At 35.8% G+C, this 24,540-nt stretch overlaps 4 protein-coding genes across 9 annotated transcripts; 3 read left to right on the top strand and 1 right to left on the bottom strand.

The window, feature by feature from the left end:
• Positions 1–397: 397 nt before the first annotated feature.
• On the top strand, positions 398–5,365 carry LOC111304781 (C-terminal binding protein AN-like). 2 transcript variants are annotated; one of them, XM_089750002.1, is made up of 7 exons: positions 398–1,258; positions 1,927–2,095; positions 2,209–2,339; positions 2,912–3,706; positions 3,857–3,904; positions 4,579–4,692; positions 4,985–5,365. In XM_089750002.1, exons 1-7 carry the CDS (start codon positions 647–649, stop codon positions 5,057–5,059), a joined length of 1,944 nt encoding a protein of 647 aa, XP_089606128.1. In that variant the 5' UTR covers positions 398–646; the 3' UTR covers positions 5,060–5,365. The 2 variants fall into 2 exon arrangements, with proteins under 2 accessions (XP_089606128.1, XP_089606129.1); XM_089750003.1 differs by lacking the exon at positions 4,985–5,365 and having other exon boundaries at positions 514–1,258; positions 4,551–4,688.
• A 2,348-nt stretch (positions 5,366–7,713) lies between these two features.
• LOC111304779 (protein REVEILLE 6-like) lies at positions 7,714–11,796 on the top strand. Of its 4 annotated transcripts, XM_022901710.2 has the most exons (9): positions 7,716–8,056; positions 8,646–8,703; positions 8,801–8,924; positions 9,020–9,187; positions 9,280–9,408; positions 10,207–10,316; positions 10,454–10,513; positions 11,137–11,248; positions 11,331–11,724. In XM_022901710.2, exons 1-8 carry the CDS (start codon positions 7,917–7,919, stop codon positions 11,242–11,244), a joined length of 897 nt encoding a protein of 298 aa, XP_022757445.2. In that variant the 5' UTR covers positions 7,716–7,916; the 3' UTR covers positions 11,245–11,248; positions 11,331–11,724. The 4 variants fall into 4 exon arrangements, with proteins under 4 accessions (XP_089606749.1, XP_022757445.2, XP_089606750.1 ...); XM_089750623.1 differs by having other exon boundaries at positions 7,714–8,056; positions 11,137–11,615; XM_089750624.1 differs by lacking the exon at positions 11,137–11,248 and having other exon boundaries at positions 11,593–11,796.
• A 460-nt stretch (positions 11,797–12,256) lies between these two features.
• Positions 12,257–17,013, top strand: LOC111306374 (transcription initiation factor TFIID subunit 4b-like). The gene is made up of 10 exons (XM_089750625.1): positions 12,257–13,516; positions 13,946–14,884; positions 14,982–15,106; positions 15,250–15,337; positions 15,448–15,589; positions 15,724–15,779; positions 15,856–15,912; positions 15,983–16,123; positions 16,267–16,429; positions 16,721–17,013. The coding sequence occupies exons 1-10, from the start codon at positions 13,145–13,147 to the stop codon at positions 16,873–16,875; spliced, it is 2,238 nt and encodes a 745-aa protein (XP_089606751.1). The 5' UTR covers positions 12,257–13,144; the 3' UTR covers positions 16,876–17,013.
• Positions 17,014–17,427: 414 nt separating this feature from the next.
• Positions 17,428–23,828, bottom strand: LOC111304778 (uncharacterized). 2 transcript variants are annotated; one of them, XM_022901708.2, is made up of 10 exons: positions 23,052–23,828; positions 22,854–22,952; positions 22,544–22,740; positions 22,093–22,280; positions 21,793–21,901; positions 21,361–21,665; positions 20,138–20,548; positions 19,814–19,895; positions 18,087–19,706; positions 17,428–17,740 (listed from the first exon to the last, which is right to left on the bottom strand). In XM_022901708.2, exons 1-10 carry the CDS (start codon positions 23,117–23,119, stop codon positions 17,580–17,582), a joined length of 3,240 nt encoding a protein of 1,079 aa, XP_022757443.2. In that variant the 5' UTR covers positions 23,120–23,828; the 3' UTR covers positions 17,428–17,579. The 2 variants fall into 2 exon arrangements, with proteins under 2 accessions (XP_022757443.2, XP_022757444.2); XM_022901709.2 differs by having other exon boundaries at positions 18,190–19,706.
• Between the last annotated feature and the right edge of the window lie 712 nt (positions 23,829–24,540).

The raw sequence follows: 24,540 nt of genomic DNA, 5'->3' as shown, positions 1-24,540 counted from the left end.
AAGCTCCTCAAGAGAGTGAATAAAGAATATCATGTCAAGTGTTTAATTTTCAAAGAAATAAACAAGAAACTTCAATTTTACATTGGATAAAAAAATTATTAGTAAACATATACATATTGGTGTCGCATATATGAATAAGTTAATTTTGCACTTACAAAATAAGTAGATATTTCAATTTTGCATCAGATAAAGAAAGAAAATGTTATTACACATATAAATGTTGATGCTGCAAATCCAATAAACCGATTTTATGGGAGAAAATAATGACTACTTGAAAGCGGGGCTTCCCCTAAATTGCCAAAAATTGGGACATAAACTGGAATTTAGAAATTTATAATGGCATCTCATTTCATCATCAGTAGAGCAATAAATTGACAAATTTCATTACTTTGGTACTGCTCCCGAAGCTGAGGAGCTACAACAAAACTAACAGAGCCAAAATACGCTACAACAAACTAACAAAAGCCAAAATAACAACAGCGTTATGACCAGAATCAGGAATCTATACCATAGATGCCTATTCAGTTTTCCTTACGAAACTTTAGCCCCTGAAAATACCCAAAATCACACCCGTAAACCCTAACCAGTAACCATTACCTAAGAGCTCTTTCCCTCACTCCTCGAGCCAATAGCGCAGATTCGGAGGATGAACCTCACCTCCACTACCAAGATATCATCTAGACTCAGATCCTCTGCCGCAATGCCTCACCGTAACAATCCTACGCCTCTCCCTTTGGTTGTTTCCCTCAACTGCATCGAAGATTGCTTCCTCGAACAAGAATCCTTAGCCGGCGTCGCACTCGTCGAGCACGTCCCTCTTGGCAGCTTAGGCGACGGGAAGATCGAGGCTGCCATGGCTGTCCTCCTCCACTCCCTCGCCTACCTCCCTCGAGCTGCTCAGCGTCGGCTCCGTCCTTATCAGCTCATCCTCTGCCTCGGCTCCTCTGACCGCACCGTCGACTCTGCCTTAGCAGCTGACCTCGGACTACGTCTTGTCCATGTCGATGCCTCGAGAGCTGAGGAGATCGCGGACACTGTCATGGCGCTTTTTCTTGGCTTGCTTCGTCGCACGCACTTGCTCTCTCGCCACGCGCTTTCAGCTTCCGGCTGGCTTGGTTCGGTTCAGCCGCTTTGTCGGGGAATGAGGCGATGTCGAGGACTAGTGTTGGGAATTGTTGGTAGATCTGCGTCGGCCCGGGCTCTGGCATCCAGAAGCTTAGCCTTCAAAATGAGTGTGCTTTTTTTTGATATTGTGGAGGTAAAGGATTACAGAAAATTTTCCAATTGGACTTTTAGCAGCTAAAATCTGCTAAATTGTTAAAATGTTGTTGTTAAAGTGCTCATTTGCTATTGATCCAATAAAATTTGATAATTAGGTGAAAAATCAAGTAGCATTTTAGCAAATTTGTGTTAAAGCTTAACATTGTAGTGCTTGGTTGTTAATGGAATTTAGGAAGAATTAATGCCTTATTCTTTTATCTACTCTGGGAGGCAACTTTGTGATAAGTGTTAGAATTTCTCATCGGGGGTACAACTCAAAATGCAGACTATCTGAAACAGTTTAAGCAAATTTAGTGAAATATCAACTGTGGAAGAGTTAAGCACAATATTGCTGAATGGCTATGTGCATTTTGAACTGGATCTAAAGATCTTAAAAGTTATAGTCTCTTCTAACATGTTTTTCAGTTAGATCTTATGCTGTAAACTGAAAAACAATAACGGATCTATTGCATATTGTATTGAAACTGAAAATGAGCTTCACTAAGGTTTTAGCAGTGTACATGCATGTCTCATGTTGTGTACATGATCTGTCAATTCAAAGGCACAGCTTTTGGATTTTATTAGTTAATAATATATTTTTTTCTTTGATTCGGTCAGATGGATTTTCTATTGGAATAAATTTCCCCCTGAATCATGTTTTCACAGGAAAATGGAAAAGTAAGTAGGTCTTCTATAACATTCCCACCAGCTGCCCGTAGAATGGATACGCTTAATGATTTACTAGCTGCAAGTGACCTTATATCACTTCATTGCGCTTTAACGAATGAAACTGTTCAGATTATCAATGCTGAATGTTTGCAGCATGTAAAGCCAGGTACATTTGCTTTCATATTTCTGAGATTCCTATTTCATTTTTTTTTTTAAATTATGATTCCGTCTCTTTTCTTTTGTATGAATTTGTTTCTTTTTGGGGGTAATTCTGTTCAGGGGCTTTTCTTGTGAATACGGGTAGCAGCCAGCTCTTGGATGATTGTGCATTGAAGCAGCTTCTCATTGATGGCACCTTAGCTGGTTGTGCCCTGGATGGAGCTGAAGGGCCACAGTGGATGGAAGCATGGGTATGATAAAATTTCTTAGGCTCTGAATTGAGGTGTTGCTGTGCTATGCTGTTTACTTAGGAAGGTAGCGATTATCCTTAAAAATGTGTATGCATATTCGGAATTGGTTCAAATTCTGCTTTGAAACAGCAAAAAGGTCTCTTGGTTTACAGTCAGGTTGAAAGGTCAGGAAGTGCTAATTAAATGAGGTCAGCTTTGTAATAGGTTCTATTGCTCTACCAATAGCATCTTGTTTCCATTCCATGACATACCATATTCCTGCCATTTGCCATAATATGTATTTGGTTCCTAGTGACAATTGGTTGTGAAGGGGGTTAGAGGGAGAATGGAAGGGTGGGGAGAGACAAAGAACGCTCAGCTTGAATCTTTTATAATTCCACTTCTCTTTCTCTCCATCTTCATCTTCATCTAAGATAAAAGAGTGTTTTTCATCTTTTGATAGAAAGAGTCAATTTTGACCGTGTTGAGGCAGTAGTTAATTGGGTGGGGGGATGAATATTGCCATTTTATATTGCATGACTAAGATTATTGAAGATGTTGCTAATTAAATTATGACAACATCTTTGCTTCAGGTGAAGGAGATGCCAAATGTATTGATACTTCCACGAAGTGCAGATTATAGCGAAGAAGTGTGGATGGAGATAAGGGAGAAGGCAATCTCTATGTTGCAAACATTCTTCTTTGATGGGGTTATACCAAAGGATGCCATTTCTGATGAGGATGAGAAAGAAAGTGAAATAGTTGATGAAAAAGGACAGTTTAGCATACAAGAGAAAGAAAGTTCTTTGCAGGGATCAAGTGGTGAACAATTGACTGATGATATTCAACTAAGTCCTGAAAGCTCCCATAAAAGGGATACCAATCAATCTAAGGATTCTCCTAATCAGAATCAAAGTTCCAGTTTGTCTCATAACATTGCCGCTAAACCAGATGCGAGACGCAGCAGATTAGGTAAAAAGGCCAAAAAGAGGCATTCCCGTCAAAAACCCCTACAAAAATCAGATGAACCCTTGATATTAGAGAAAGAAAGTACTTCACAAAGAGAAGATGACACTGCTATGAGTGGCACAGATCAAGCATTAAGTTCTGGTTCTCGGTCACCTGAAGACACAAGAAATAGGAAAACACCTATAGAATTAACGCAAGGGTCAACTTCTGACCAGCTTTTTAAAACTAGCAAGAAACTAAGTGGACAGTCTGGTGATACGCTGAAGGAGGGATGTGTTATAGCTTTGTATGCAAGAGATCGTCCTGCACTCCATGTGTCCAGACAAAGAGTTAAAGGTGGTGGTTGGTTCCTAGACACCATGTCAAATGTAACCAAAAGAGATCCTGGAGCACAGTTCCTTGTTGTCTACAGAAGCAAGGTTTGTTAGCAGGAATTTTTTACTTTTGCGGTTGGAATTTATTCTGCCTTTGCTTAAAATTGTTGTGGTGGGCATAGTTTTTAATTAATTAACTATAGCTCCAGGCCTTTGGGTAACTGTATTTGAAATGTTTTATGCATATTTTTTCAGGACACAATTGGTCTGCGTTCCTTTGCTGCTGGTGGGAAGTTGCTGCAGGTAACTTTACATTTTTACAAATTATTAGGGAGTTTCTTTCTAAGCATGGCTTCACTAAAATCTTGTGTTATCTTTTGATCGATTCTTAGCTCAAGAAACCTCACTATGACTTGGTTCCATAAATTTGTTGTAAAATAGTAGGTTATGCTTTAGACTTTTAATGGACCGGTACAATTACCTCTTTCTTTTTTTTGGTTTGGGGTGAAATTCTATAATTTTTATTGCTATAGTTGGTTAATGTTTTCTTTGAATTAGAGCAAAATAATCTCTATCTGGGTAATTCCTCTAACTTTGTTACTTCTTATGAGGGAGTAGATATGCTTTAGCTTGTCATGAGAATAATGCAATTCCTATAACAACAGCAGCCCAGATATGATGGTTGCTTTATTTTTGGTCCCAAAAGAGCTTTCTTATTTTGCTGCTGCAATTCTCTTTAAATGCATTGAAGTTGCTAGATCAAAAGCTATAGCTTATTTTAAGTAAATAGACATTAAAAAAAAAAAAAGATTCTGTCACAATGTATCTAAAAAATACTTGTATCTTTGAGATGCTAAATTCGAATGCTACTAGAGACAGATGGGGCATTGAGATATCTTTTGTCTTTTGTTCTAACTGATTGTAACTTTCTGCTTTGTGATGAGGTCAGGTATTAATGTTCTGTCTTGTCATGGCAGATTAATAGAAGAATGGAATTTGTATTTGCTAGTCACAGCTTCGATGTTTGGGAGAGTTGGACATTACAAGGTCCTTTGGAGGAATGTAGGCTGGTCAATTGTAGAAATCCTTCAGTAAGTTCCCATCATTTCTGTAATCCTCATCATTTTGTGCTATCAGCTACATATCGGGTGGCAATTATGAACCCTACTGGGTATTTAGGCATTAACTTTTTGGATCATTTGTGAAGGATTCTCACAGTGGTTAAAGAATATTGTACACTGATTATATTGCATATGACCTTCTTAATCCTAAGGATAGGCGTGTCTCTCTATAGATTGTTTTCTTCTCCTTTTTTTTTTTTTTTTGCCCTTTACTCTGTTATCTTCTCTTTTTTTGATTTGCTTCCATCACTCAAAATGTCAGGCAATTTTGGATGTACGCATAGAGATTCTGGCAGCTGTAGGGGAGGATGATGGGGTTACTCGCTGGCTCGATTAGGTTTTGAACAGATTCAGGGGGCTAAATTTTTATTGCCTGCTTCACTTTTTTTCTTTTTGTTTTACTCTTCTGGGTTTGTATTGCCAATTGCCAGAACAGCCTGTAAAGCATTCTTTACTCTTCTGTTTTTTTTTCTTTTTTTTGGGTTTTTGGAGGTATCAACATTGCATCCCTTTTTCATTCTTTTTTGAGCGTAATGATGTAATGATTGTATACTTTACGCGAGAGGTTTCCTTGTTTTTACTCCAGACGAACCGCTTTTGCTTTTATCAATCCATGAAAGAGTTGCAGCCGAGAGTTTTTGCATTTTCCTTTATCTAAGATTTGAATTCGTGAAAAAAAAAACAAAAAAAGTAGTTGGGTAATTGGAAGGCCTAAAACCGAAGTCAAAGGCTAAATTGTCAATGGTCGGCTTATGAAACGTATGGCCAATGGTCCTCAATCTGAAGCGGTGAGAAGACAATTGGGCGGCTCGTTGTCAAATTGTCAATGGCCCATGATTCAATGCGAACCGCACCCCACCGACCTATCGTAAAAGTATGCACCAAAACTCATCATTTCTATTTTACTACGTTTTGGAGCAATTACCCATGCTTTACATCAACGAAACCATTACTTACAAACAATAAACACGTTTTTTAAAATAATAAGAAAAGAAAATATCGAAAGCTGAAAGTTTAAAACTTTTAACCTTGCTGGTCGTAGTTTGTAAATGAATTGATTTAAGTAAATTACACAAAGCACTTACTTGTTACTGGTTAATTGGCAATGCTTAAAGGAAAATCCGCTTCGTAATCATTTGAGTTTTTAATAAAATCCTGGTAGCTTAGCTAAACATGTTTGCTTCGTAGAATTCTAGGTGTAGACTTTAAGCAAACATTAAAAAAAAAAAAAATCAGAGATTAAGGTCACAATGCTGTCCGGTTCCGACAAGGCTATGCTCTATGAGCCTAGAATTTTCATTTTTCAATAAAACAACTTGTATTTTTTTTCCAATTATGTGTCTGCTTCGAAGGGTGCAGCCGTAATTTTACGTGCTGCTAAATATGTGGCACGCGTGGCATCTATTTGTCCGTACAATATATAATAAGGTTGACAATTAATCCGTCTCAATAAATTTCAATTTGATTCAATTTTATATAATTAATTTTTTTAAAATTAAATTTTGAGTCAGGTTAAATAATATTAAAAAAAATAAAATCGAATTATATTTAAATTTTAAATAAATTTGACTTGATATGATATTATATAAAATTTATTTTTTTATTTTTTATTTATATATATTTATATAATTATATATTTAAATATTTATATTTAAAAAATAATATTTTATTAATTTCGAATATAATCAAGTATGATTTATATAATATCGAATCAAATTTAGTTTAAATATAAAAAAATTAAAAAAAATTCAGATTGAATTCGAAAAAAATAAAACTCTATTCTAACCTGACTCATTATCAATTCTAAAAATGATGCGTGATGACTGAAAGATGGCATTAAAAAATAAAACATAACAAAGGTAATAGGAAGAACAATTGTGATTTGAAATAAGATATCCAAATGCTCTTGGTGCTATTTCTAATTCTCTTTTATAATTTTGTTTCAAATCATATTTTAAGTTGTGGTATTCCAATGCTTAGTAAAAATATTCGAATGTCTTAATATAGAATCATGTTAAAGGTTTTTTAGACATAATATTCAAATATCATATACAGATGTCTCACTTTTAAATATAATATTCAGATTTTATTGGTTAAGTATTCAAATAATACAATATAAAATTAAAAGAAAAGTTATTTTTCTTGCTTAATTACATGAAATTCAAATTTTAATGTATGACATTCGAATATCTTGAAAGTTTTTTCATTAATTATTTTATATTTTAAATTATTTCAAAATTATTATATAATTTTTAATTATAAATTTATTGATTAACACATCATGTTTAATCAATTTTGTTCATTATATTTCAAAATATTCTTACAAAATCTTTCACAAGTTAAAAAGGAAACTTTAAGACGGATTGTAATTTAAAATTTTAATTTCATAAAAAACTTTCTATGTTTTTTTTTTTAAAAATTTATATTAACTTTCTAACATTCTTAAGTTTAAATTTAGAAAATGTAAAAAAGTATAAAAGTATACTTTTGACTTAATCCAAATATTAATAAATAAATATGCACCAAAAAGATAACAACAATAAATGAGGAAATTTTAGCTTCAACCAAAAGTTAATGCTTTATTTTTATAAAAATTAAATGATATTTTTATTTTTTGACATATAACGTTGATTTTTTTTTGGCTAAGATCATATAACACTGATTAAAAGCAATCTAATATAGTAGTAAAAAAAATGTTTTTGTTTTATTCCGAGGGATATATTACCATTTGTACCAAATTTTACATTTCAGTCAAAAATACCTACGTGGTCAAACCCAAGCTGTACGGCAACACCGGTAAACCTGCTATTTTATTTGTCCTAGGTGGTGGAGAATCTTAACTGACATACTACAAAATTGCCACTTGTCATACCACTATCCAATGACCCGGATTTCTCCACGTGTACGGCTCTCGCCCTCTTCCTCTCCCTACTCCCTTCTCTTCTCTACCTCAAATATATAAAAGCTTAATTGTCAGTTCCTCACCACATTTCTTTCTCCCCACTTCACTTTTGTCCGACTTTCCAAACAGCGACCACCAAAAAAAAAAAAAAACCTGAAGCCAGAAACCGAAATAAAATCCAAAATTAAATTAATTTTTTTTTTTACCGCGAATTACTCTTTGGGAGTTTCGAGGTGTTAATTCTCCGCCGCCTGCCAATACGGTGGCGCCGTCTCCTCCTCCTGCCACCTACATGTCGACCTCCAGTGCTGGCAATTCGACTGCGTACTCGGAGGATCCGAGTAAGAAGATCCGGAAGCCTTACACTATTACCAAGTCTAGAGAGAGCTGGACCGAGCAGGACCACGATAAGTTTCTCGAAGCTCTTCAATTGTCAGTAAATTTAATTTTTGTTCTATTTTAGCTATTATTTGTTTAGTTGGAAAATGAATTGAGTGAAGTGAGAGACAAATTCAATTCCTTTTTTTTATGTTTTATTATTTTATTAGGTACCAAATAGGGAATTAGGGTTTTAAATTGGTGTTTGTTCAATAGCGGTGAATATAAAATGTTAATGTTTGTTTTTAATGTTTAGGGCTATATGTTACATTAATATTGAGGGTTTTGAGTGTAGCTGGGATTGCGGAAATATTTTATGGGAAGGGAAAACAGATTGAAAATTTCGATTTCATTTAGTGTTAAGACAGATAAAATGCCAAAATTCCAAGAGGATATTATGCTTAGGTGAAGTAAATTTTTTGTTAGAATTTGTTTTATCTGGACTTTTACCATTTGTATGCATTTGCTTGTGATTATTCAGATAATTTGGTTTTTACTCTACAGAAATGACCTTCTTTGGTTGATGAGCAACTGAAATAAGATATTGACTTTAATTCCAAGTACATGAGATTAAGTTTATCGATTGCCTAAAATTTAAATTAGTGGTGCTGATGTGATTTTTTGTTCACCTTGCTCATTTTAGATTTGATCGTGATTGGAAGAAGATTGAAGCATTCATTGGTTCGAAGACAGTCATCCAGGTAAATGGAAAGATGTTATGATTTCTTCCCATAACTACTAGGCTATATGTTGTTTTCAATATGTTTTACCAAATACTTCAATGGATGCTCTTGGCAGATCCGTAGCCATGCACAGAAGTATTTCCTAAAAGTTCAGAAAAATGGGACAAGCGAACATGTACCTCCCCCTCGGCCAAAAAGGAAAGCAGCTCACCCCTACCCACAAAAAGCTCCCAAAAATGGTCAGTAAGGCCAACATTTCGATATCAGTTGTATTTTTTTGTGGGTAGTTTTGTTATCCTGAGTTGACCCTCTTTTACATTTGTATCTGTTGCAGCAACTGTTGTACCCCAAGTTGCTGGACCATCTCAATCTTCATCTGCCTTACTTGAATCTGGTTATACGTACAGACCAGATTCATCATCAATGCATGGAAATCCAGTTGCCAGTTCAGCTTTGTCTTCCTGGTCTGTGCCACCTGTCACTGTGTCTCAAGTGACCAAAGGTTTTAATTGTTCCTGCACTGTTTTTATCTCCTTTTCTTCTTCCTCTCAACTCTTAAAAGTAAAATAACATATGGATCATGTATGTTTTCAGATGATGCCATATTGGCTAGACCAACTATTGCACATAATTCTTGTTACAGTATCAGTAATGAAAGCACTCCCAGGACTTGGCCATTTGGTGAAACAATTGACCGAGGGGATCATGGGAAGGAATCTAGAGGTTAGTATTTTATTTCTACTTTGAGCTTGATACTGGCATCGCCGGACCATGTTGATATGACCATATCTCTAAGCTACAACACTGGAATAGCAAATAACATGATGAATGCAATTTTTGAAAATAATTAATCTAAAATAGAACTTAATAATAATGGCATCTATAATGCAGTCTCACACAGCACTTTAATCATCTGCTATATGTAAAGTAACTTTGGTTTTAACACCTACTGCTGATTACTGAATTAAGTGCTTGATATCAAAAGATTTCTGATTTGTATGATATATTCACTTATCTTTACACTTGAAAAACTTAACATTGTTTACTTTTGTCTCATATTTGAGGTTTGTTTATTGTTACAAAAAGTGTCATGTTTTTCTATTTGCAAGAAATTGATCTTGTTGTCTCTGATACTTTCATGATGAATTTTAGTTGCCTCATCATAAAGAACATCAACTTATTTGACTGTGGAAGTATTTTTATCTGTATTCTACCCATATTTTTGCCTTGTTGCTGTATATTTTCTTGATGTTATTACTTACTGGGTTATTCTGTAATCCCTTGCTGCTCTTTTTAGCTCTTGCCATCCTTATTTATGATTATAAAAGATGGACATTTTATGTGTACTTTGAATTGCCTAGTTCACCCCAGAGAATAGCTTGAATGCGAATTAGTCAGTTGGTTTTATAGCTGTCACTTAAGCACTGGAGTATTAGGAACACCTGATAAACAAAAATTTTATATTATTACATCTTGAATTTTTCTTTTGTCCCATTAGTTATAACTCTCCTTTTGATGCAGTTATACCAGATTTTGCTCAGGTGTACAGCTTCATTGGCAGTGTCTTTGACCCTGGTGCAAGTGGGCAATTGCAGAAGTTGAAGCAGATGGACCCAATAAATTTGGAAACAGTATGTCACCCTAAATGATGTTATTAATCTGCCTTTTCTTTTCAATTTGAAGGGCGGTGTGTGGAGGAGATAGAGGTGTCATATTCTTACTTAGAAGGTTACAGTTAACTCAAGGGGCTTTCTTTGGCTCTTTGCAGGTATCGTTGCTGATGAGAAATCTCTCTGTCAATTTGACAAGCCCCGAGTTTGAGGATTATGTAAGTTCTTGTTCCTCTTCTTCAGCATGTATTTATATTCACTGTTGGCTCTTACACAGTATATGTTATTTTATTATTAAAATTTTAGGCCTGAAACTATTTTTGATGGAGAAGTCTGCTCATATAACACTGAAACTACATTCAGTTTGAATCTGAATGGATCACTCTATCTACCACCTTCATTTGAGTTTTCTGTTTAAACGCCATCCTGTGATATTGTTTTAGAATTTTGCATTGTCTACCAGGTTCTCAGTTTTGGAGGGTCTGTACTTCTTGAGATAAATTCTTTCTTTCATTTATTTTGCACTATTTCTTCTTTTATTTATTTCATATTAATTGATAATAATCATTACTGTAGTTTTGAATATATAATGGTTATAAATCATCATCATCGTGAGTATTATTTAGTGCCCTGCTTCTTGGCTTCTCTTTCCTTTTCTGACTTGGAAGTTTTGAGCCAAGTACATGTAGTTATTACTGCCACCTATTGTCATGTACATATTAAATAAATAAATATTCTCTGCAAAAGAAAATGAGAACCAATTAATGCCAAAAGGTCTAACACAACATCTAGTCAAAATATATATTTCATTCTTTACTGACTAGTAATAAAATCAATGCAGAGAAGGTTGCTTTCAACATATAATGCCGAGTCTGAGTGTGTTAAACTTGGTAGCTCCTACAATATCATTCAAGCTCGTAAATCGGCAAGTGCTGTTCCAACAGCATAATAAGCTACTTCAAGTGTTTGTGAAACAGTGCACGCCCTCTTCTTTTTCTTATCAGCTCATTGCTCATTCCAAGGCATGAATGAAAGGTTGCAGGCAAAAAGTTCCAGCAGGTTAACTTGCTAGCATGGTGTAGTGGTCAGATGTGTATGTATGTGGCGTAGATATGATCTTCCCAGTTCCTGGAAGCATATAGCATAGCTTGTCAATACACTGATGTCTTTTTTGTGCCTTGTGTATATCATACAAAATTCGTTTGTTAGAGCCTACCATGTATAGAGCTTTGAGTGCTTCTGTGAGTTTTTCACTATATATTTTCTCATAATTCCTTTTGTGGGGGTTTTGATACAGAAATAAAATAAGGGTTTGCATTACTGCAAGGGTCATTTTCTCTTTGGCTCCATGTTCGGTGCTCTGCAGCACCAAAATATTCTATATTTCATCTGTTCTATACCAATGTAAATCTTTTGCTCATTTAAATCAGCTAATTGGATCACATAGCTGTATCCAGCATTTTTCAAATGTAAGGTATATCGATTGTGATCAGAGCTATTATATTTGGCCTTCCAATGTTCGATTTCAAGGTTTTACTTTCAGTTGGTACGTATGCATATATAGGAAACAAGGCAGAAGCAATTATTATCTCAATATTTATCAATACCCTTTTTTATCAACAAAGAGTGATTGGAGGAGATTTTGTTCAACAAAAGAAAAAGGTGATTGGTTGCTACATATTTAAGGTTGAAGGGTGCTGATGCTTTGCATAAGCAGGGTTTTATACGCTATTTTATTAGTAATAGTAAATTTTAGAGATATTATTACGAATAGTATAGGTGATATTTGAGCTGTAAAAATGTTAAAGAGTTATTCGTTATGTATCATTTAAAATTAATTATATTACAAATAAATACTATAGTAATTAATAAATTAATAATTCACATATCATATTATAGATTTTAAGTTTAAATATCATATTAAATATTTTTATTATAACTCAGAGAAACAAAATCATATCTCTACCCCTAATTTTTAAGTCGGAACAATTTATAGGCCCATCAGACCCTCATCCGTATTACTAAGTGGGCCAACCGTTAGCCCGGATTTTTATTTAAAAAAAAAAAATCAGGAAACGTTATGCGTATTAGGTCTCAGGCCAATAAATAACTGCTTCCTCCATTGCCATGCACTGCAAATAAAATTTCTTCCTTCTTTTCATCTTTCCAGAAGAACTTGGACGTCATTCGTTCCGTTTTCTTTTTGCATTTTGCCGTCAATTTACTCAAGAAACTACTTCAAGATTGTTCCTCTCCTGGATTGCCGTCACCTGGTTAAAGAAACCCTCCTGGATCACCCAGGGGTGAGGCAGTGACAGTTACAGTGACAGTGACATTTGCTCGGTTTTAGATAAAGCTAGCGATGGAGATAACCCCTTCCATATTAAAGCTACTCGAAGAAGAAGAGGTTTCTTTTCTTTTCTTTGATCATCTCTCCACCAAATATCTATGGAAATTGCTTAGAGATTGTTTATCTTTATTTCTAATTTTGGTTTGATAAACGAATGATAAAAAGGACGAGACAATGCATTCTAAAGCTGACGTGGACGCATACCAGGCCGCCTTGAATGGTGATATACAAGGCCATACCTCCATTTCTGAGCCGTCTCATTCAAATTCCGGTGATCATTCTCAATTTCTTTTTTTTTTTTTGGGTTCTTATTCATTTTGCAAATGTAAATTAAAGATTTTTTTTTTCTTGAATATATAGAAAGGGCGTACGTTTTAGGAATGATGAAATATTATTTAGAAGAAAATTTGAGTAAAAAAGATTCTTTCTTTTTGTTGCTGTTTGGCTTTTGTTTTTTGTTTTTTGTTTAAATGGGTACAGTCTTTCTCCTGGAAAATCCATGAATGCTTGTGATTTCAACGTTTTAAAATTAGAGCGAGTTTTGTCTCAAGGAAACCATCAAACCGTTGACCAAGATGGAAGAGCTATCAACTTACATAGTCAACAAGCTCTTCAAAGTGCCCAGCAGAGACAGCAGAATTTGCCGGAAATGGAGCATGTGCCTCATGGATCCATTCCTGAGAATCTGCAAAAGCAACCAATTGATGTACCTGAAGGACTCAACTGGCTCTCGATACAACAGAAACAATCCCAAGATGCAGGACAAATTGCTGGTCAGGTTTCTCAAACTACTGGGATGCTGACTTCTCAATGGAATGCTATCCAAACACCTGTATCAGACAATGAATCACAATGTTTAAAATTACAGAAGGTGGGTAACCAGGAGACAATTGGTGGAAAACAAGTATCTTTTGCTGTATCGATGCCTACTTCACTGCCCCAACTTGATAAGGACAGAGCCATGCACTTGGACATCGAATTTTTATTTTTTTACAAATTCTCATGTTTACTTATATAAGTGATGCAATATGCTGGATGAATTTGTATTTTCCTGATTATTTTAACTACTTTTTTCTGCTAGAGAAAAGAAATGAAAAAAGAGGTATTTGTTCGGCCAATGAGTGATATTGTAGGAAATGAAAAGCTGAGGTTGGCTGTTCCTAACAAGCTTGTATAAGCAGGGACATGTTTTCATTATGATGAAAATTGATGCTTGGTAGATTATACATGAGTGTCAATATCAAGCTAAAAAATATCCATGATCTCAGATGAGTTCTAATCAATTTCTATTACATTCCAGGCCTCAGCACAGCAAAGAAATCCGAGGATGCCATCGATTACTGGTGGCATCTCACAGATCGCTGGTCATCATTCATTTTCTCAGCTGCAAAAGAAAACCCTCCAGGCCTCAGCACAACAAAACAATCCAAGGATGCCATCGTTTACTGCTGGTATCTCACAGATCGCTGGTCACCATTCATTTTCTCAGCTGCAAAACTACCCTGCCAACTCATCTCATGCTCACTCACCAGTGGTTTCTGTGCTGACTGGTTCAAGTTATCCATCATTTGTAAACAATGCTCAAAATTCTCGAGAGATGGATAACCAATCAGGTTCTCGCATTGGAGTACTAGGAAGCCAAATTTCTTCTTATAGTTCAAGCGCTGCAAATCAAGAGATAGATTGTGCTTCAATTCCTGGGCAAGGAGTTCACAAGCAGCAACAACGACATTTGGCTTCCTATTCTGAAACAGATGTGAATACTTCAGGATCCTCTTTTATGTCACAACGTCATGATTCGCAAATGAGGCAACTTACTCATCATCAAAGCTTGTCAATTCCTGTAAGAGGGCCAATGCAAGCCATGAACATGATGAATTGGGCAAAACATGAGAGGCAAAACTCTATTAATGACACAACTAGGTTGCAGGGTGGTTCACTTAGTCACGTTTCAAGCAATCCGTTTCCTTTTCAAGTTTCAGGTAGTAAGGAGCTGAAGAATAGCCCTTTGTCATCAGTGGCATATATACAGCAGAAATCTGTTGATCATGGTGCTCAGCTGCAGCCCAAGTTGCATTTATCTGCGCCCCAGAGACCATCTGTTGCACAGGTTTTTCAAAGAAATGCAGTTCCAGCAACTTCAACGGATAAGCCTTTAGAGAAGCAGCTGATTAATTTTGGCAATATGATGCCCATGAATTCAGTCTCTCCTTCATTGTCGTCTCAGCTGGACCATAATGTCCTGGCACTCTTACTTTAGCCTTTGCTTTTGTAATTATGATGTCTTGATGAATGATTCTTTATGTTTTATTGACAAATTCCCTTATGTTTATCAGTTAAGCTCTCAGAATCTATCAGTTACCTCTCCAGCTGATGCCAATGCTAGAAAACCTAGGAAAAAGCCTTCTGTTGGCCAGAAGAAACCACTTAAAACTCTTGGTTCATCACCACCTCTGCCAAGGTTAAACAAATCCTTCTGTTGTTGTATGATATCCTGACTCCTGAGAATGATTATCAATGGTCAATTGAAAGCTATTTGATCCATCCTTGATTTTAACCATTGGTACATCATTTTTCATATATATTTAATCGGATTCCCCACAGTAAAAAGCAAAAGGTATCTAGGGCCTTTTCTGACCCGAGTATTAAACAACTCAATGATGTCACTGCTGTTAGCGGAGTCAATCTTCAGGTATGATGTCTGATGGTCATCTCTGCTACTCTGCATATTGAATTACTATCTAGTTACAAAATATCCAAATAGGGAAGTTCACAAAATTTTGACATTCTGCCCAAACATAGGAAGAGGTGGAGCAACTATTTTCTGGGCACAAGGCGGACGGTCAAGTTTCAGAAGCATCTAGAAGGGTTGTCCATGAAGAAGAAGAAGAAGAAAGAGGGATTCTATTGAAAACTCCTTTGCGGATTAAACTGACTGAAATTAGTTAATATTATTATACCCTTCTTGTTGATTCATAAGATCCTGCAATTTCATGTGTTTAGATTCTGCTTTTTTTTTTTTTTAAGCAATGTTCAACATTTTGTTGATATCTAGCTTTCTTTGTCTTCTGTTGATAGTTGCCAAACATGGTTTGAAGAATATAAGCAATGATGTGGAGCGGTGCTTATCATTGGTGAAATGCTAGTAACTTGGTCCTTCCTTTTGTTTGTAATGAATTTATACACTTTCTTATGTAATTGAATTGTTAGAGTGTCAAGGAACGAATGCGTGGACTGCTATGCAATTTAATCAGACTTTCAAAACAGGTCAGCTTCGGTTCCTCTCAGTTTAGTGTTCTTTCATATGATCTTTCTGATTTTGAATGTATCTTTATAGAGGGCTGATGCTGAGAAGCCTATGCACCAGAAGCTTATCACATCAGATGTTCGGCAACAAGTCATTAGATTAAACTGCAAGGCGAATGAAGAATGGCATAAAAAGAAGGTTGAAGTGGAGAAGCTCCAGAAACTTGATGAGGTGGATGCTGTTTGTGTCTGATGATGTAATATCCATGATGCAGAGAAGAATCCACAATGCACACACAAATAGACATGCATGATGCTTGTCTGCTCACTAATTTTTTACATAAAAGAAGTTTTTAATTCTTTGGTGCTATCCAGACAAACAAGAAGGATGATGACAAGATGATGGCCACTGCTGCAAATGTTGCTGCACGTGCTGCTGCTGGGGGAGATGACATGTTGTCAAAATGGCAACTTATGGCTGAACAAGCCCGCCAGAGACGTGAGAGGGGAATAGATGCAGCATCCAGTTCTCAAGCAAGTAAAGATGTGAACCATAAGTCTTTCTCAACATCTAGAATATCTGTAGTCAATTGTTGAATTTATTTAGCTGGTTAATATGGTATAAGGTTTATCTATTTCTATTGTCACTTTAGATGGAAACTAGCTATATTTCCCCACGGAATTAATTCATTGAAATGCCCAAATTATTATATGCTGTAAAGATTATTTTCTTGTTTTAAGGTTTGTTCCCTTCACTTAGTTAATCAGTCCTATGCAACATATTGTTCCCTGTATTTGCATTCTTTTTTACCCAACTTTCTTTCAACAGGAGCAATTAGAAAATTTGGCCAGAACCAAGTGATCGTGGCTCGAACTATTTCTGTTAAGGATGTAATTGCTGTATTGGATAGGGACCGCCAAATGTCTAGGTCAACACTGAATTATCGCTTGCATGAGAGAATCCGCTCCATGGCTTCCGATTAGGGATCAAGGTGCTTCTTATGCTGTATAGTCTAATGTTTTCCATCAGGGCTCCGATTATGGAATTGGATTGGGATTTCAGATGTCTTAGCTTGCATGCATGCATCTTTATTGCAGGAAAATTTGATACAACAGCTGGATAGCTAAATTCAAAGGTTTAATGTGGAAACCATTAAGGTTTTCTAGTCAGATTCTTTTGGTTTCTTGAACATGGGATCTAATAGTGTTTGTTAAGGTGTGCTGTAAGTGAGAAGTGAGAACCCTGGCAATTGGCCTTTTGCTCAGAATAATGCCAAAAGGAAAGGAAAAGATACACAGTAGAAAGAGGGTAAAAATATTTCCTCTGCAACTGTTAATCGTGGACTGCCTGACTCGTTAAATTAAAATTGGTTAGCAAATTACATGCAGTGTGAGCCTCGCCTGGACAATGGACATAACCACTCAAACAGAGTGATTTAACGTTACCCTTTGCCCCTTCCCTTCAAACTCTTTGAATGCACAAATTAAAGAAAGAAAAAAGAATGAGGCCAAAAAAAAGAAAAAAGAACGGACACATACAACCAAAGGCCAATTTTAAGTATTAACATTTTAATTACACTGACCCAGAGTAATCCCTCCTAAACGAAGAACATCAAATCCAAAATTCACGGGGTAGCAAATCTGAGAATCAATACATTGCGATTTGGCAAAACTACAACCAAAACCCATTATCTATACCGAAAACCCATGTCTAGCTCGTGACCATACATCCCTTGACTATGGCCAGCCGCCCCGAAAGGGTTAATCTGCTTTGAGTTTGATCTGAGTTCCATCTCAATAAGCCTTGGCAATGCCTCTGGATGATGGCTCCCACTGCCGATGTCATGACCTGAAGATCAAGCAAAAAATGTGCATTATTGCATATAAAACAATTTAGATCTAGATGGAATACAAAGAGATGCAGCAACATGAGTGCAGGGAAAGGCCCTCCATCATTGCAATCTTTTCTTTTCATTTTTCCAGCCAAATAGAGCAATAGAGTAAACAATTCAAAATGATGCGCAACAAGTTTTGGCATGGGGGCATTATCACACTTTTTAAATTACCTTAGGCCAACAAAACAGTCCATTACATCAATTGTAGATATTTCCAAGAATGAAATAGGGTGGGCCGGTTTTACAAAGTTTAAACTGTCAAGGATAAGAAATAAACGTGATATATATTAAGTACTTTACCTGGAGGCATTCCAAGACCAGCAAAGTTGGGCTGGGGCTGCCGGTGACCATGTCCAAATGGAAAACCATGCATTGGATTCACTTCCTGTATGAAACCACTCACCTGATTATTTGAATGAGGCAGTGGTGGACCTCCGTGAAACCCTCGCTGCAAGTGGGGTGGAGGAAAGTTTCCAGGCATAGGCATTTGTTGTAACATAGGATGAATAGGGTGATGCATTGGAGGATCAAATCCGGTTAGTTCACTGCTAGGGTGATGGAAAGGAGGGCGAAGCATACTTGCAGGAAATTGATGATTTGAAGGGGCATCATGATGGATGATACCTTCTGGAGCGATGAACTTCAACTGAGAATTGATGTTAGAAGGATGAGAATCGAATGAATGAATCAAAGGACCTCCGTGATTCAATTGAGGATGAAGCCGTGGAGAAGACGGCTGCACATTTTGATTATGAAATGGAATATCTAGCTCTCTCATATCATAGGGACCGGGAAGAAAAGGTGAACCTTCTTGCCCTCCTACAAAAGGTCTTTCATCCCGGAGGACAGCCTTCAAAGCTGCTAGTTTCTCAGCAACATCAATCGATGTCTCTTGGGAGGCCAATAGCTCTGCTTTTACTTTAGCAGCCATGAAGTTCTGGAGTTCCACAGGATTACTGACACCAATCAAACCATCCTCTTCAGGAAGCTGAATTTCAACAGATCCGTCAAAACCACCGAGTTTAGACCCGAATTCAGCTTGGAGATGTGATGAATTCACTGCAGAACGAGCATCATTATAGCCTAACAAATGCTCTTCAATGCCATCAGATTTGATCTGGTCTCTTTGAGTAAATGGTAAAATATTTGTTTCAAAAGTAGTCCTGTTTGGCCCAACGTGAACTGTGGATGGAAGAAGACCATCATCTGTGACATGAAGGGGAAGCCTGTTAGATTCCAATACATCAACTCTTGCAGACTCTACTGAGCCCCTCTGAACAGAAGCTGGTGCTCCAACTGATTGTAGTTCCTTCATGAAAGCACTTCCAAAAAGTGCTTCAAGAGTTAGACTCTTCCCTGAACTGGAAGCATTTTCTGCATTTGCCTCTATTGAATCATGAGGTGCAGAGTCAACACTTGTTGATTCAATATTTTGTACTCTTTTTGAAGACCTAATATCTAGATTGGTAGATGATACTATACTTTTCATACTCGTTTTGTTGTGTAACAATGACAGAAGGTGCTGGGAAGCATGATCATCGATATTAACTCCTTGCGTATCACTTTCAGTATCAACAGTTTTCCAGCCTTCAACAACAGGAGGCAACATTGGATCATTTTCAGTACTTTCTGACAGAATGGACTTTTCAAGATCCTCACATGTGAGGACAGGTGGAACTGCTGCTGGTTTGTTAACATCATTAATATTGCATGATTGTTCAGAGTTTTCAATTCCAGAAGACGTCAAATTTGAAATAACATGCCTGTCTGCAAGTTCAGAGAATTGGAATGCAAAGTTTGAGGCTATATGCTTAGTAGCTATCCTATCAGAAACAGGGGAACCACCTTTGTCACCACCCTGAATTAGTGAGAGTAAGTCTTTTGGCCTGCCAGTGGAGAGATCATCTATTGGTTTCTTCTCTGCAATAACAATATAAAAAGAAGAAGAATATCAGCTTATACTGTATTACTTGAGACATAAGCAGATTCACTTAATGCAAGATTAGTTGTAATGAACAACAACAAACCTTCATCAAGAAACAAATGAGCAAACTTAGAAGAATGGGAAATGTCGGGGGCCCATGTCTCATCTGCTTTGCTGTCATTAAGCTGAAGAAAGAACAAGAGATATTAAAGGCTATCAAATATTTCATCAAGGAAAACGGGAAGTGAAAAGATTAAAATAAAATACCTAGATAAACCACACATAAATAAGATATATAGTTCATTGAACAACCTAGTTTTAATTACATTAAGGGAATTAGAAATGATTATTTAACTAAAGTCATTCAACATAGGTGTCTTCTATATACATGTGTTTGAATGCAATGTCGCTAAAATCAAAATAATACCTCAGTGAATTTAGTGGAGCCACCTCCATTCGGAGTTAAAGCACTACCTAAAAGCTTGTCTAGAATTGAAGTTGAACTATCCTGGTTGATTTCAGTCAAAATTGTATCTGGTAGCAGCTTCTTGGAATCAAGTTCTGTAACTTTACTGGTCCCTGGGGCTTCAAAGGCTTCTGAGAGACTAGAACTCTTGTGTAACTCAGAATCCACACTTATTGCCTCATTAGATTTATCTAAAGCTGATGAGAAATTCAAAGCCTTCCCACTCTTATTATTGGCTAAAAGGTGAATGCCTGTACTTTCAAGCTGCTGCTCACTCAAAGTTTCCTCTCCATACTGTTTAGACTGTTTGCCCAAAAGATCATCTTTAGTCCCATTCAACAGAAGGCTGCCCTCATTTTCAGAACCCCCAACCTAGAGAAGCACAACAGAAGAAATATCATTAATCAAGTGTAACAGCCAAGAATGTGTGCGACAAATATGAACTCAACATTGGTCTTGAAACATGCTCTATCCTAATAGCATCAGCATTGAGTTACACAATATATTCAAAGTACAACTACTGAGTGAAAACCAAATGCAAGCAACAACCGCCAGCTAACAATACCCTATCTTTCAGCACTCAGAAGAATAACGTCTCTTTAAAGCAGCACATAATGCAACCTTATAAAATCTATTGTTCCAATAAGTAACATTCAAAAAGATATCATCTCCGTTAATGTCTCAGTTATGCATGTGTACCATTGGGAACATATATAGACTTCTATTAAGTATAAAACTATAGGTGTCTGTGCCAGTCAAATCCAAATGAATGAGAAAAAGAGAAATTTTCCCCCAAAATGCTCCCACTGAATCATTTATATACAGATGGCCACTTTCATGCACTGATCTTAAATGATAAAATTGTTCCTTTCTCCCCATTCCAACCAAAATAATGGAAAATTCCATATTGCCTTCCATTACATCAACTGATTCCCAATTTATTCCTGTTACATTACAAATTGAAAAGCAACCAAATTTTAATGGTAAGGTTGCTATTAGAATAAAACTGGAAGTAGCCAGTACATAAAGATTAAATAGTGGTAACAAACCAAGATTATGCGATGGCAAAAAGATGGAAAAATTGTGAACCAATGATTGACACTTCCAATCAAAATTACATACCAAAAGGTACAAACAACATTATAAGGGGTGTTTTAAATTCTGAAAACAAATGTAAGAGTTACCTGTGAAGAATAGGAGTGCATTGAAGTTTTGGTTCCAAAATTCCGTTCCAAAATTGTGCTTGCAAAACCTGGCGGTACAAGTGGTCTGGATGCAGGAGTTTGTGAGGGAAGAGAAGATTTGTCGGAATCAATATTTGATGCTAGCATAGGTTCATCTGATTCCTTGCTTTTATTTGGAAGTCTTTTATCATCTTTGGAGTCCGCTAGCAATTCAGAAATATCAAAGTTATCTTTACGCCTTTCTGGATTAATCTTCTTCTCTTGAAATGCTTTCTGCTGTTCCTTCCTCCATGACTCAAAGGAAGCTACAAGGGAAAGTCATCATGCCTTAGCTTTGATTTATTGATAACAAAAACAGAGTAGAGGAAGAAGATAAAACATAAACAAAATAAACAACAATCAGCAGGCAGTCTTCTAGATCAGAGAACCTACCTCTTCTCTTTCTTTCCTCTTCTGCCCTATCCTCACTAGTGCATTCAATGGAACCAAATGTTTCATCATTAAATGAGTCATTAGTTTCCTTCCTTGAATGTGGTACAGCCTGAAAAAAAAATCAGCACACATAAATGACATCTATTAAAATAGTATTTCCATTGCTACTGCATCATTTTGCAATTCCCAGTAAATATAATTTTAGCATGAGATGCATTTCTACACTAAATTGAATATAGCTGCTGTTGTGGTACTGCTCCCAAAATTGTCCACAAATGACCACTAAAAGCAAAAGAGTACCTTATAAGGGCGTGGTGGATGGTAAGGCTCATTACTCCTATTTAGATGGTATTGATCATTAGATCGAAACTTTGGAGCTGATGTTCCTGCTACATATCCAGATGGTCGAGGAAAAGAACCACTCCCCAGAAGCCCATCATGCTCAGGACCTTGCCAAGACCGCCGGGATTGATAGCGTCTTCCAGAATCTGTATATTCAAAAGAGTCATTCAATTTGCAAAATAATACAATTTTTCGGTTGCTCTACACAACACAAAAATGAAGTGGATAAAACCCAACTACAATTGTAGCCAAAAAAATACTAACTACAAGAATGGCCTTAACAGACATTCTTGAGGAAATGAAGTGGATTACCCCATGCTTTAACAGAAAGCACAACGCATAAAGCACTCCATATGAGCAGAAAATATAAATCAAACTATTGATAGAACAAAAGAATCACAAACATTACCCGAGTCCCAATCAGATTGGGAATCGCTGTCTCTATCACTCCTTCCACTAGAGCGACTGTCCCACCGTCCATGCGTTCCCCGAGAATAGTTACCTGAATCCCCTTTTGTAGGCGGTGATGAACCATATTCAGTACGCCTTAAACCCAACAAGGTGCCGGGAATTCTTTGCCGGTCTTGCGATGTATCCTCCAATTCACTGCTCCAACCATATAATTAGGCAATGAATACCAAAAAGATCTAAGTTTGACTTCATCTTTATAATTTTACAAAAAAATACGTACCCCATGACCATAAAAAAGACAATCTCACCTCAAAAATGATTGATTGAATCCAGGAGGTAACTTCTTGCAAACATCCAGTTCACTCAATGATAGCAAAAAATCTCTGGTATACGAAATTTTCGATTTCCTGAAGCATTAAAAAACAAATTGGTTATCAGCCTCACTCAATCAAAAAAATAAGCAAAACACTAAAATAAATAATTCTTCAGCCGAAAGAAGTGATTACTTTTGAGAATCCTTAATGGAATCCGAGGGCTGATCTAACGAATGTTGTTCTTCATTTTCTAGGCTCATTTCTGCAAAAATTTAAAGAAGAGTATACACCAAATACTCTTTTAACTCTAGCTGCAACCCACGAAATACACTACTCAATGACTCAAAACTTTGAATCCGCTAAGCAATTCTCATGTATCTTATCACCAACCAATTTCTACAATGTTCCCTAATCACTGCTTTACCATCATTAATTACCAACTAATCCAAAACTCCCCCAGCTAGTATAAATGAAGATAAATCCGATATTAGGCTATTCCATTCTTTGATCCACCTAAATCTACAATAAGATCCCAAACACTAACAAAATATTACAATATACGCCCCCAAAAATATTCTATCCCGGAATTGCCAAAATCAAACACGATCCTTTTTCTCAGACCTGGGACCAAAAGTATATTTACTCAAAAAGTAGCATCTCCCGAATCTAAATCGATCCAAATATTGAATCAACGAAAACTCCTAATTGAGATCGAAAAAAAATAATTTCTAGGGTTTTGTGCTAAGCTGAGGAACTTCAGGAAAAAAAAAACTAGGATTTTGTTTTTTACATGAGAAAATAAAATTGAAAACAAGCTGCTTGGATCGAAAGAAGTGTGCAGATAGAGAGAGAAAGTTAGGGTTTCGATCTGTGACTTTTTTTTCTTTTTGTTTTTTTTTTTTTTTTCAATCGATCGTTGGGAGAGAGAAAGAGAAAGCAATTTGATTCTTTTTTTTTTTTTGAGAGAGACTGGCGATGAATCTCTCTATTTTACTGTTGCATAATGACGTTCTTCACCTTTCACTTCGCTAAACAAACGAAAATTAAAAAAAAAAAAAAAAACCTTTTGAAAAAAAAAATAGAAAATTCCAAGTAACCCAACGTGTAATAATCTCTCGTATTCTACACGCTCGAATTTAATTGGATCTCCTATAGAATATAGATTTTGTAGAAGAGTAATATTCTTAAGGCGAGTGGGAAGATAAAATTTTTTGATGAATAAGATAAAATAAAAATGAAATTTAGAAGCGTAAAAAATAAAAATAACAAAGGGGTCCTTTAATTTTCAATAATATACAGACAGGTATGCCGTTTTTGTCAATTAAATAAAATGATTTTATTTTCTGTTGGCAAATCATGGTCGTCAGCTGTGTTAAAAAATTAGTACAGTTTAGTAATAATTAATAATTGGCTAAGTTTAAAAATAAATTTTGAATTAGAATTAAACAATTAAAATAAAATTTTATTTTTTATTTGTAATTAATTAAATTTTAAAACATATATTTTGTTTCAATTAAATCTTTATTGATTGAAATTTTGTGAGAACTTAATTATATGAAAATAGATATTTAAATTTTTAAAAAAATTTTAAGAATTTAGTTAAATAAAAATAAATGTTTAAATATTAATAATTATAATAAATTTAAAATTTTTTGAATAATTATTTTATTTAATTCTTTTT

Source organism: Durio zibethinus, chromosome 21 (assembly GCF_047325235.1).
Source record: "Durio zibethinus cultivar Kanyao isolate XHJ-2024 chromosome 21, ASM4732523v1, whole genome shotgun sequence".
Classification (NCBI taxonomy): Eukaryota; Viridiplantae; Streptophyta; class Magnoliopsida; order Malvales; family Malvaceae; genus Durio; species Durio zibethinus.
The sequence above is the reverse complement of the archived record's forward strand: the minus strand, read 5'-3'. Positions and strand labels throughout refer to the sequence as shown.

Excerpts from the sequence above, each read along its gene's own strand:
- LOC111304781 (XM_089750002.1), top strand. The coding sequence starts at position 647 with ATGAACCTCACCTCCACTACCAAGATATCATCTAGACTCAGATCCTCT. Across the intron at positions 3,905-4,578 it reads CTGGTGGGAAGTTGCTGCAG|ATTAATAGAAGAATGGAATT; the intron begins GTAACTTTACAT and ends TTGTCATGGCAG. Across the intron at positions 4,693-4,984 it reads TCAATTGTAGAAATCCTTCA|GCAATTTTGGATGTACGCAT; the intron begins GTAAGTTCCCAT and ends TCAAAATGTCAG.
- LOC111304778 (XM_022901708.2), bottom strand. The coding sequence starts at position 23,119 with ATGAGCCTAGAAAATGAAGAACAACATTCGTTAGATCAGCCCTCGGAT. Across the intron at positions 22,281-22,543 it reads CCAATCTGATTGGGACTCGG|ATTCTGGAAGACGCTATCAA; the intron begins GTAATGTTTGTG and ends TTGAATATACAG. Across the intron at positions 21,902-22,092 it reads ATCCACCACGCCCTTATAAG|GCTGTACCACATTCAAGGAA; the intron begins GTACTCTTTTGC and ends TTTTTTTTTCAG.
- LOC111304779 (XM_022901710.2), top strand. The coding sequence starts at position 7,917 with ATGTCGACCTCCAGTGCTGGCAATTCGACTGCGTACTCGGAGGATCCG. Across the intron at positions 8,057-8,645 it reads TTTCTCGAAGCTCTTCAATT|ATTTGATCGTGATTGGAAGA; the intron begins GTCAGTAAATTT and ends TGCTCATTTTAG. Across the intron at positions 9,188-9,279 it reads TGTGTCTCAAGTGACCAAAG|ATGATGCCATATTGGCTAGA; the intron begins GTTTTAATTGTT and ends GTATGTTTTCAG.
- LOC111306374 (XM_089750625.1), top strand. The coding sequence starts at position 13,145 with ATGAATGCTTGTGATTTCAACGTTTTAAAATTAGAGCGAGTTTTGTCT. Across the intron at positions 15,107-15,249 it reads TCATCACCACCTCTGCCAAG|TAAAAAGCAAAAGGTATCTA; the intron begins GTTAAACAAATC and ends GATTCCCCACAG. Across the intron at positions 15,590-15,723 it reads GATTAAACTGACTGAAATTA|TTGCCAAACATGGTTTGAAG; the intron begins GTTAATATTATT and ends TTCTGTTGATAG.